At 40.7% G+C, this 12,743-nt stretch overlaps 1 protein-coding gene across 3 annotated transcripts in view; it reads right to left on the reverse strand.

Annotated features, from left to right (window-relative positions):
* Ctu1 (Cytosolic thiouridylase subunit 1) overlaps positions 1-12,743 on the reverse strand; it is a 154,419-nt gene that overhangs the window by 12,673 nt on the left and 129,003 nt on the right. The window contains exons 1-5 of one of the 3 annotated variants that reach the window (XM_080267319.1): positions 7,892-7,957; positions 4,828-4,889; positions 3,866-3,992; positions 3,518-3,622; positions 1,857-1,975 (exon numbers count right to left, since the gene is read on the reverse strand). In XM_080267319.1, coding sequence (XP_080123445.1) covers positions 1,857-1,975; positions 3,518-3,622; positions 3,866-3,992; positions 4,828-4,875 — 399 coding nt within the window. In that variant the 5' untranslated portion in view covers positions 4,876-4,889; positions 7,892-7,957. Of the gene's footprint in view, positions 1-1,856; positions 1,976-3,517; positions 3,623-3,865; positions 3,993-4,827; positions 4,890-7,891; positions 7,958-12,743 lie in introns of those variants that run through there. The other 2 variants (XM_080267320.1, XM_080267321.1) reach the window with 2 other exon arrangements.

A 12,743-nucleotide genomic window follows, 5' to 3' on the forward strand; every position in this document is an offset into this window, starting at 1 on the left:
CATATAATCATTTGCTCTAATCAGCTGACTTCCTCACACTGCACCTTTCATCCATCCATCCATCATCTAATCCTGCATTGCCCCATGAGGAGTGAAGGAGCCCGGGGCTAGGCAAGCTGGTCCTGACATTTAAGATGAGAGTGACCAGCCTCATTCATCCCTGAGTGGCATTATATGAGCGATAAACCCCAACCATCCCTTGGATATAAACCTGCATTGGCTCAATCTGATTGGAGCACCTTAATTACCGACTAAACCATTAGGTGCAATGATTGGGTTATATGGTACTTACCACCCAGCATAGTACATGGTTTCCTGGTGTACAGGAAACCATTTGGCTTGTCACTCAGTGCAGAGTCACCCGTAGACAGAAGGATGTGGAAATAATGAAGGAAAGAAAGACAGAAGAGTAAGGAAGGAAAGAAGACAGGAAGAGGGGAAAGGGCAGGAACCCGAGAGCAGCACTACATCAAGTGAGTGGATGGTGAGCCCCCCCACCTACCACTAAGTGTTTCAAAATCATAAAACTTCTTTCAAACAACTAGTATAGTATCAACTTCATAAAGTAGCAACTGAGATTTGACAAACAATTTTTTTTAATTTACTGTGGACTTAATGGAAAAAAAAAACAAAAACAAAAGAAACATGCAACTACATTTTACCAGTACTGTTCAATGTACATATGTTACTGCAGCAGCCTCTCCTGATATGCATAACTGTACAGTAATAGGTACTGATGACACAACATCCACCACCTTCCTTATTACAATCTAGTGACTGACCTTATATAGCAAATTATTTGTAAACAAAAGGTTGGTGGTGGCAACCATCATCCACTCACTTCATTATATGTTGCCTACTTCTTCCTTCCCCATTCAGTTCTGTCTATGTCTGCTCTCATCTCTCCCTACTTTTTCCTTCCTGTCACTTTTTATTACTCTTCTTTTCACTTCAGGAAGGTCTATACTGAGTGACAAGCCTTATGATTTCCTGTAACTCAAGGAACCACTTACAATTTTAGATGGTAACCATATAACGAATTTAAGAAGTGAAGTGGTGTCTGCTATGGTGTCCCTGTTAAATCTGTGGAGAGATGCAAATGCAACATCCATCCTAGCACTGTCAGCCACAAGGAAATATTGGTTCACTGCACAGGACAACCCTCCAAGGGCACCTGCTTGCATGTAGTTGATAGGTCTGCTCAATCAGACAGATTGGGGTAGCACAACAACAACAACAGCTGTACAGCATTATACTTTTCACATTTTGTGAAGAGTACCCTTTACACAAAAGATCCCCTTCACAGCCCCTGTTAACTTGGTGATGATGCAAATGCAACTTCCATCAAGGAACCAAACCTTCACACTAATCCCGGTGCCTCTCTGTAGCAGGGCACTGCCAGCAGCAAGGGAACAGTGGTTCACTGTACGGGACAACCGTGCAGGGGCAGCTGTTTGCCTGTGGTTGATAGGGCTGCTTGGTCAGACAAAATGGGGTACACAACAACAAATGTACAGCATAACACCAATCACATTTTGTGGAGAGTTCTCTCTGCACAAATTTAGGCCCTCTTTATAGTCAGAAGAGGCAAGATTTCCCTCAACTTCTTCCACTCATTTTTCATTCTAGCAATGGAACTAACTACTGTTGCTCCTCCTGCACTCTGCATATCCCCCAGGTAGCAGAACCACTCCAAGCATTCCAAGCAGCTGTCCCCCTCAACAGTACTTTCCATTCTATTGCCAACAGCCCAAACACTCCTTCATACCACACAGTGATAATTTCTCACATTCTGCAGTATACCTCCAACACCACTACATCTTCTGTGAACCATTTTAAAGTACGGTAATACTTACCTGCTGGACAATTTTGTCCATAGTCCACCCATACAGCTCCTCATAAGACACTACTCTCAGAGGAATCCCATACTGCTGCTCATTTCTCTTCACTGTCTCTAAACTGTCATCCCTGTACCCTGTGAAAGAGATAATAATCAGTAAGCAAAGCAAGTTTTTACTGATACTTACATAATGCATAAAGGACACCTAGAATCAGTAGCTGCTAAATTTTCCTGAAAATTATCATTCATCACCACCAATCCATTTCCGATACTAATGCTGACTCAATGAGTAGGGTAATTTATAACAAACTATCTAATCTCTTTGGGGACATGAAATAGAGGAGAAATGACGCCCAAAGTAGTGCCTGCTTCATCCTGTGTTCAAGAAGGTTTGTGGTCACTTGCAACAAATGCTGAGATATTGGGTCATAACATCTCAAACAATTTTCAGTGTACAGTATCATCATTTACTGTACAGTGATTCACTAATCACACTCTCAATGTACTGTGACTGACTGAGCATTGTACAATGATTCCTTGATTATCATGCATAATTGATTCTGCACCTAGTCCATGATAAAACTGCGTGACAGCGAAAGCACAGAACCCATGGGATTTATCCTAACTAGTTTTGGCATTCCGCTTGTAAACCCGAATTTTCCCTTTTACAACTACAACCCACTAAATATATAAATAGTGTTATGGTAAGTATCAGAAACACACATAGGCATGGTCAGATTAAGAGGAAATGATGAAAAAGGTACAATAAGGAAGAAACTAATACCACCCAGCGACCTGAGATGGGCTTGAGGTAAGGGGTTCTGAGACTAGGCGGTGGGGAATTAGTGATCTCCACCACCTGGGATTAACTCTTCAAGTAGGGATTCATCTTTGAATCCATCAAAGCCACCAGAGACCACAGATTCTGTACCATCATCATCAGCAGAAACCAGCTCAGGTGTGTGATAACAATGTTTTGTAGCTAAAAAATGCACGATAATGGAATGAGTGCAGATTTTCAAATAACAGTAATAATGAAAACTACTATAAAATAAGGAAGCACTGTACTATGATGATGTATTATGTAATAGCTGTGGATAAACACTAGAGATAATGTATAGCAGTACTGTCTTGTATCATATGTGATTAGGCTGTTCACCAATCAATAAAGTCATTGTACAGTAAAAGTCCTCCAATCCAACTATCAATAATCCAAATATCCCAGTACTCTGAATTTTCCAAAGTGAAACTTTTCAAAATTTTCTGGGCTTTTTTTCTAAATTTTCTGGGTTTTATCTAAGGATTAATCTGGCTTGGACTTGCTCTCGGACTCCGACTTGGATGTACTGTACCTGCCTGCAACTATGTTTCTACACTTCTATGCATTTCTGGACTCTAAACCAATAACCCATAACATTTTAAGTGTTTATTTAATGAATATGTACATACTGTATTTCTAATTTTTTCAAGGGTCCCTCCCAATAGTCCAAAAAAAAAAAAAAAAAAAAAAAAAAGTCCGAAAGACCCTCGGTCCCCCGCCATCCGGATTACAGGACTTTACTGTGCAATGAAAAATTTAATCTGTCAAAGGAATTAAAAAGCACACAAACACACAGACCTAAAAGAGTGCTCAGTAATTCCACAGCATTGCTAATGTTGTAAGAAGTGCACTCCTACCTGTGATTCCCTCATCCACAGAAAGCAGTACCAACTTCAGCCCATAGTTGTAGCGATCATTCAGCAGCTTCATAATGTAAGCCAGAACAGTAGAATCCTTTCCACCTGGAACAGCAAAAGTATTCAGTGTGTTCAAAATTATTTGACAATGACTTCTTGGAAAATACAGGAACAAAAACTACATGTTTCTGTCCCTTTAAGTTATAAAAATGTGGACAAAGAATTTTGCCTGCTGAAGCTTTTAAACCTAAGGCACAGAAACACAGTATTACATACAATGTCCAACAGTACTTTACACGAACAACCAACATGTGTAGACAGGTGGGCATATAATATACAATTACATACCTGAAGCAGCAATGGCAACATAATCACCAGGTGTGAAGAGCTTGGCTGCTGTGATAGTGTGGTGGACCTCCTCCTCAAATGCCCAGTAAAAACAGTCCTTGCACAGAGCATCACCAGTCTTAGGACGCTGTAAAAAATTACAGTACAATATAAAGTAATGTGCATACAGGGGCATTAATGCTTTACAGCCTACAATACAAGCCTGGTAAGAAACAGAGCATATCATTATTACAGTAATATGCACCAAACTGTAAAGCAGAACAAAGTTAAATGAACATTAGTGATAAACCACAGTGCTGTAATGTACCCTGTACATTAACTGTACGGCACAATACTGTACAGTATTTACAAACTCTAAAAGCTTCAGAAGAATGATACAGAGTGCTACATAATGTACTGTACAGGAAGTTTCCTGCCCAAAGCTATCGATGAAGACCTCTTTGACTTTCTCAATTTTGACTTAATAATATACACCAGTTAAGACAACTGTGCACAACATTAAATACATTACTAGGTCTCCACACTTTGGTGGAGACTCTGTATTTGCTCAGTTTCTTTCTGTCTTTCGACTACTTTCCTGTTTGCTCACATCCCTTTATTTCTTCACCAATTTGCTTCAAACTTGGTACAAGCATTCTTTAGTCAAATACCCCACACTTTTTTTTTTCTTTTAAGGAATTTATGGGGCTGTAGGTCAAACCAAACACACAAATATTGCGAACCTATGTTCTTGAATGTTCATTATACATCTTGGCAATTTGCATGGAAATATGTCAGTGTACTGCTGTCGTGTGAAATGTGCACACCATCCTGCATTCCCCTGGGACTGTTGGCCATCTTTATTTTTACATCAACTGCCCTAAGTTAGCAAGAACAAAAAGATCCTACCAAAGTTTTCCTCAACAGATGACATCATTCTTCTTTACTGGAGCACAAAATGACAAATGTGAAATGAACAATACCTTTAGTACAGCATTATTCTGACAGCCAGCACTGCACTTTATTGGCATGGTTGCACAACTATCTGAAAAACACATACAAATCAATTCATCATTAACTAACAGTCATACAACACAATTATGGTACTCCTCAGTCAACATTTAAGATGTTAACCACAAAAATGCTATTGTAACTTTAAGGTAAGTAAAAAAAAAAGTTTCACAAGGAGGAAGCCACTTTCATTCTCTATATTTAACAGTTCCTGAAAGTTTTCTATCCATCTGCTCACTGTTTCTCCCTTCTCCACTAGCAATCTAACATTTTTATCTTTCACTCCCCAACTAACTTCTTTATCACCCTGTCTTACTCTCTTTACCACTTTCCAGAACATTTTCTTACATTCCCTTCACTTTACACACAAATTCTCTTCTTATTCTCTAACTAATCTTTTCATCTCTCTCTTCCTCTCTGCATATAACTCTCTCTTCTGTCTCTCAACTTCCTCCACCCCTCTGCTTCCCATCCACTCATTACTGTATATGCTTTCTTCTTTTGCACCACAGCTTGTCTCACCTCTTCATTTCACCATGAAGTTTCTTGCATCCCCTTTCGTCTTCTCTTTACTCCACACACCACCTCACATGCAGCTCAAATTTCTTCTGTGAATATCTTGCACACCCCTTCAAAAAATCTCCAAATAATTTTTCTACCAAAGCTCTGACCCAGATTCTGCTGGGAGAGCTGCTGCTCACCTATAACCTCCCAGCTGATTGCATCACTTTTCAACATTTGGCCTCTGCACTAAGAAATATATTACAGTAATTATTTTACTACTGACAGTGTATTAACATCAAAATCTTGAAAACCTATCAAAGCACCACGTCCCTGCATTTTCTGGCCATTCTGGTCCCGAGGTCAATCTGTCCCAAACCTAACTTAACCAGAACAAATTGGAAACAAACTGGCTTATGGTACTAACTGTACCAAAAGATCAATGAACACTAAACCACTAAGCAGACAGGATATATGATAAAAAATTAGAGTAAAATTTTAGCTTCGGGCTATTACCAGAAGCTTGCCAACTGTTCTGATTTCTTTACATATTTCTTTGAATATCTTTCTAAGTACAGCTGGCCCTAGTACAGTATAACCGACCCCAGTACAGTGGATATCGGATTTAACAGATACCATGAAACCCACCCAAATTTCATCAGCTGTAAAGAACAATGTCTGTTTAATGGGACATATTGTGATGCAATACATGCTTCCAACCCCTTTTACTCCAACCTGGCCTGAAATTGCCCTCTCTCCATAGAGATTGCTGAGTTGAAAAACAGACTATAATAATACTGTACGGTACTGTACAAATCACAAAAACAGTGCTATGACTGAAACGTGAAGTAAGCTGCAAAAGGGCAAAATTATGGGTCAAGTTAGTGTAAAATATGTACTGCGTATAGTTTATACTGCTTTTTTGGTACTACAATATGCTATTGTACTCGCTTATTTTCAAACGTGCTTGAAATCCCAACTCAGAGAGGAACCCTCGGATAAAACGTACTATCTGCTTTAATGGTCCTGACTTTTCCCCAACTAGTCTATCATACTGAAGATCTACTGTACTCTGTAGTTACAACATTGTTTTCCATTAAAGAGAGGTGTAGCTATCTATTATAATATGTGTACCTGAATTCTTATTATGCTGTTCCTACAGCTTTTGTGACATATATATTATACATGAATGAATCCTCGTCATTACGTGTCTGTAAACAAAAGAGCATCAATGCAAGTTACCAAATCCATACTCTTCATTTGTATCCATTCCTTTTGTAACACGACTGATTAGACTGTAACACGATAGATTAAATCAGCCTATGATGGGTTAGATTAAGTTATGATGGGTAGTTAGGATAGGATGTTAGGTCAGGTTAGGTTGGGATGGGTTAGGTTAGAATATTCAGATTAGATTAAGATGCACTAAGTTTGGTTGTGAGTTACCAGAATGTGTTGGTCTATGGCAGATAAGAAACGAGTGTGGTAGGAGCAGTCATACAAGAGCTATTATTAACCCTTTGAGATTCCGAGGACGCAATTTCGAGTAATCGTAAATCCAACCGTTGTGATTCTGATGACTCGAATTCGAGTCATATGAAACAACATTTGTTTTTTGCATGTTTTCCATATCCTATCTGGGCTTGTTCTACAGACACTATCCTGCTTATCCTTTTCCAACTATTTAGTTTTACACTGACAAGTACATCAGACAGATATGCATAATAAACTCGCTTTTACCATGAATAATATCAATTACCAGCATGGATATTTGCCTGTGTGACAGCGAGAGCTTTCGCTTTTCTCTAAGAAAACTAACGTAAATTGCCATAACCTATATATCAATGGAAAGATAATTTACTGTAGATTGACATGGTGCAATCAAATTTCATGTAACTCTAATACTTTTTTTTTAACAAATATTTTTCTACGGAAGGGTGTGCAATTTTTTCCTTTTCGGCTAAATTCTACTCATCCTATTGGCCTTTTAGCTACCGTATTTACCTTTTTCAACCATACTGCGATAAAGAGCAACTATTCAACTTTAAAATGGTACCACATTCATTAGTCTACCATAAAAAGTTAGCATACAGTGGCCAATTAAGTACAAATACTGCTGCACGACGGTGCACTCTATGTGTGCCAGGCTGAATCTGTCACAGACACAATTGGTGGAGGGCCGAAAATCTCAAAGGGTTAAATTACCAACTTCTCACAAACAAAAAACTGTAGCAACTACAAAATACTCAATCTTAGACCTAAAAGAATCATTGATTGGCAAGCTCTTTAAGGTGATGCCCCTGAACTAAAACTTTAACAAAATTAGAGCTTGCTTGGAAGTTACAAGACAGCAGCTTTACATTGGTAACCAAAGACATTTAATAACCAAGTGTTGTGGAAGTCTGATCGCAAGCATTGCAAGGGCTCGATAAATGCTTATCAATATCATAATACCTGTTTGATTCACCACAAAGCCAATAACGCACGAAGTGACACTGGATAATAACCCCTGTGACCCAGACCTATTTGAGTTACCTGTGTATCCGTTCAGAAACAATCCACCTATTCAAATGAAAACGTTGGGTACTTGCGGCGGTAGAGGTTGAAAACATTGTGTAATCTTCTTCTTCTTCTCTAACTTGTTTAGTCAGGTTTTGTATCGGCAGGAACTTTTTTTTTTTTTGGGGGGGGAGGGGAGGCTCCCCAATCATCGACTCACACTGTTTTCTAATCCTGACACATACATCTTAGCATCCACGTTCTTTATCGCTCCCAATTTCCTCACTCTCACGGTCTCACTCACACATAGTGATAACTATTATAGCTTTCTCTAACTCTGTTCCCTGTAACACTATACACCACTATATAGCAGTCGCTTTTTTTTTTTTTCATTTAACGTCCTTCCTAACGGTTATATGGATGCCACCATGAAAATGCATCCCTCTCTAGCACAAAATTGCACAACAGTTAAGACGTTCTCTTGTCCCGTTGCAAGCACGTTAAAGAATTCGAGTTCGATTCTCTTGTTTTCCCCGTTGTTCCAGCCAGCAGATTACCTCGCAGTAGCTTACAACTGGGTATTTGATGATAACCGAATTGTGCACCTACCCTCTAGATTCTAGAATCAATATATCTTGTAACTTGTCCTGTTGCAAGATAAAGAATTCGAGTTCGATTCTGTTCCAGCAACAGCCTACAACTGGTTACTTGAAATACTGCGGATCGTATTGCAGGAGAAGACTGGGACAAACAAAAACTGATTGCATTATTGACCCTTGTGCAGCCAACAGGTATGTTAACAGGGACGTGCACGGGGGTGGGCTTGGGGCTTGGGTGCCCACTGCTCAAACACCCGGAGGGATTTTTCTTCTTCATATCAAAAGTGCCCTTTTAGTCAAACTTAGGGAAAGAAGAGTGCCCTTTTTGTCGAAATCAGGGACTTTACGCTCACCCTGTATTTTAAAATGTTCGTAAACTCTTGTTTAGTATGTATTGTTTTATTCAAGGACACACAGCGAGTGGTGATTTTTTTAGCGTACAAATCAGTTTGACGAATACCGGCCGTCCAGCTTGCTCTCCTCAAAATATGTATAAAAGATAACAGGTCTGTTTCGTCAGCTGGCGTGATCCAAGCCAGCTGGATGTATAGTTGTGATATACAGGAAATGAGCTACGCTCGTGGTCTCCTTTCTCTGGGTCTCAATCGGTCAAAGTTTGCTTTAAACTCATGTAAATTTTTGGACCGGACGAACTCTTGTCCAGGTTGTTCCACAGGTCAATGCATCTGTATGGAAAACTGTATTTCTTGATATCCCTCAAGCAACTTGTCTTTTTCAATTTCTTTCATGTCCTCTCGTTGCTCCACCCATCCCATACAAACAGATCTTCTCTGTCAGTTTTGTCTATTCCCATCATGGCTCTGAACACTGCAATCATGTCATCCCTCTCTCTTCTTTCTTCTGAGGAAGGCAGACCCAGCTTTTCTAGTCTTTCCTTGTACGATAGATTTGCCAGGCCAATTTGGTTGCTGTTCTTTGTATTCCCTCGATCCTGTATATATCTTTCTTTTTATGTGAGTCAAGGTGGCCACACCACTGCCGCATAGTCTAACCTGGGGTGGATCAGAGCTATTATCATTTTTGTCATCTCATCCATGTATTGGAATGGCACTCCTATGTTTGTCAAAAGCTTATATGTCTCTCTGACAATCTCGTCTATCTATCTATCTATAGCCCGACGCCCTAATCCCGCAAAGGGTGGCCGCAGACAAAACAACTCCTAGTCGCTCAGTCACCCACCATTTGACCGCCCTCCCCCCAACTCACTCCCTCCTCCCTCATATACCTCTCAACTCCATCCCTCCACCTCATCCACGGTCTTCTCCTCCCTCTCCCTCCCTCCACTTCACTTACATACACCCTCTTAGTCAGTCTTTCATTCTCCATTCTCTCCGCATGTCCAAACCACCTCAGTGTATTTCTCCTAATTTTCTCAGCCACATCCACATCCACCCTACAACGTTCCTTCACTTCTTCATTCGTCAGCCTGTCCCTCCATGTCACTCCACATTATCCTCTAAAGTAACTCATTTCCACTGCTCTCACTCATGACTTGTTCCCCTCTAGCAAGGTCCATGCCTCGCTTCCATACGTCAGGGTAGGGATCACAGTACTATCATGCAGTGACTTCTTAACTTCCATACTCCCTGTTTCTCATCACCGCTTTCAGTGAACCAACAACCTTCCTTCCCTGTTGTACCCTTTCAAGCACTTCATCCCCAAAACTTCCATCCTTACTCATCACACTACCCAAGTACTTGAATGCACTCACATTCTCCATATCCTCACCATCCAACCTCACTGTGCATTCTGCGAGTTCATTCCTCTCAAACACCATAACTTTACTCTTGTTTACATAAACTTTCAGATTCCTCTTCCTACACACTGTCCCAAATTCATTCACCAAATCTTGCAACTCCCATTCATCTTCACTCAACAATACTATCATCAGCAAACAGCAAAACCGGAATCTTATCTCACCTTCATTCATTACAGCCACCCCCACATCCGCTGCCCTACCTTGCATCTCCTTTACAACCCCATCCATGTATCTAGTCAATGTGTTTTTCGGGTGACAAATTATCCTGAGCCAACACACCCACGTCCTTCTCTTCTTTCGCTTTTGTAATTGGTTCCTTTCATATCGAGTAATTCAATAATGGCCTCTTAGTGCTGTTACCCATTTCCAATAGTTTGCGTTTTTTTGCATCGAATTTCATTTCCTATACCCGGCTCCAATTGTAAATCCTGTCCAGATCTTTCTGTAGCATTTTACAATCCTCTTCAACTTCCCACTCCTCATGATGTTTGGATCGTCTGCAAATAGACTTGCATAGGCTAACTGTTCAGTCTGTCCACCATTTCGTTTATATACGTAAATCAGGAACATTACGGGTGCCAGCACCGATCCCTGCGGGACTCCACTTGTTACTTCCCTCCACCCTGACATGCTGTCCTTTATTACTGCCCTCATTTGTCGGTCTCTCATGAAGTCTCATGCACTCCAAGAGGTTCCCCTTCAGTCGTCTTATGTGCTCCAATTTCCACAGTCGCTCATGGATATGGGGTACCTTGTCAAAGTCTTCCTCCAGATCTAAGTAGGCTACTGTACACACATGCCACCCAAGTATCCCTCCTGTAGCACGTCAATCGACCTTTAGTAGAAGTTCACTAAATTAGAGACACACAACCTTCCATTTCCGAATCTAGATTGACTTTCTGCCGAAATGTCCATCTCCTCCAGATATTTTATCCATCTGTCTTTGAAGATTCTCTCGCACAATTTTGCGACTATGCGGGTCGCGGACACAGGTCTATAATTGGTATGACGACGCTAATCTAACTTTTCAGGTAAGAAAATCATATTTTTGTGTCTCCAGTGTAATTTTTGGGCCTTCTTCATTTGATCATACCATTTTTTTCGTATTGCTAGATCTGTAAAATTAGGTAAGCCCAAGAAACTACCGTTTATTTGTGGTGAAGTGTGCATAAAACTGTAGGCGGTAAACACCACTCCTATGTCACAGGTGGATGTGAAGTGTATCTCTAACAAATGTGTGCAAGTAGTATTGCTTGTAAAGTCAAAGCAGCATTTCGAAGGTTAGAATGATTCATGGTTAATTATTTGACTGATCCATTTAACTGGTGGATGCTGTTCTACTTACGGCATGTGCTTTCTTTTCTTGCTCGTAACGGACTTCCTCTTTTAGAAGGGCATTAAAGCCGGCATGATGATGTTGATGATGATGGTGATGATGTATAAGCCAGCACGAAACTGGGATTTGACGGGATATTTTTGTTTCCCTGGGTCAAGCACTAAACTCTAGGTTGTGTCCGCCAGTATTGGCTAATGAGTCAGGGCTCTCCGGTCTTCAGTGACATTTTGAGCTCTACCATACGAGAATGTGAGCTCAGTGTTTTGGATGCAGTTGTCCCACGAATATTTGCTGACCAAGTTGTTATTGCTGTATGCCCAGGCTTACATGAATGTGAACCAGGCGGACTGCAGCCTGAAGTTCCTCTTTTCCTGCATTTCATCATCCATCTTCGGTGGACAGGGAGGAAGCTGATTGACATTTGTATAAATGGCCAGTGGAGCCATCCAGTTATGTCGGTGCCACCACGGGAAGGACACCCTCTTGGCTTCTTCAGCCAGTGTCATAACCATGTGGGGCCTCCCAGTCAGACGCTTGCTCTCAGCCCCCATTTGAAATTTCATATTATTTAACGTGTGTACACTGTAGAGAAGTGGGTTTCCTCAGAATAGAACTCGCCCTCACCTTGTCCTCCCTCCCCACCTTCTTTTTACGGACTGGCTACGCCACCGTCTTCAGCACTTGTTGGACAAGTATAAACAGTAATCTTCAGTCGCGTCTGTGCACATTTCACAGTTCTTTTAGAGCAAGGTACCATATCATAACAAGTGTGTGTGTGTGTGTGGGTGTGTGTGTTCTTAACTAATTATAAGAACAGTTAAGTAAAAACACAAACACACGCTGGATCGGGGAGTGGTGTTTACCGCACACACACACACACACACACACACACACACACACACACACACACACACACACACACACACACACACACACACACGTGTGTGTGTGTGTGTGTGTGTGTGTGTGTGTGTGTGTGTTCTTACCTAATTGTATTTTACAGGACTGAGTCAAGCTCCTATTGTCCCGTTTTCTAAGCTATATTTATTATACAAATATTTAAGTTTGTGAATGGTGTTGACAGTTTCATTTGGGTTTGGTAGTGCATTTCACTGGTCAATTGCACTGTCAGAGAAGCTAAACTTTTTTTTATATATCTTTGTCGCCTATCTT

This window comes from Coenobita brevimanus, chromosome 23 (genome assembly GCF_032717465.1).
Source record: "Coenobita brevimanus isolate Jiangsu-jjx chromosome 23, ASM3271746v2, whole genome shotgun sequence".
NCBI lineage: Eukaryota > Metazoa > Arthropoda > Malacostraca > Decapoda > Coenobitidae > Coenobita > Coenobita brevimanus.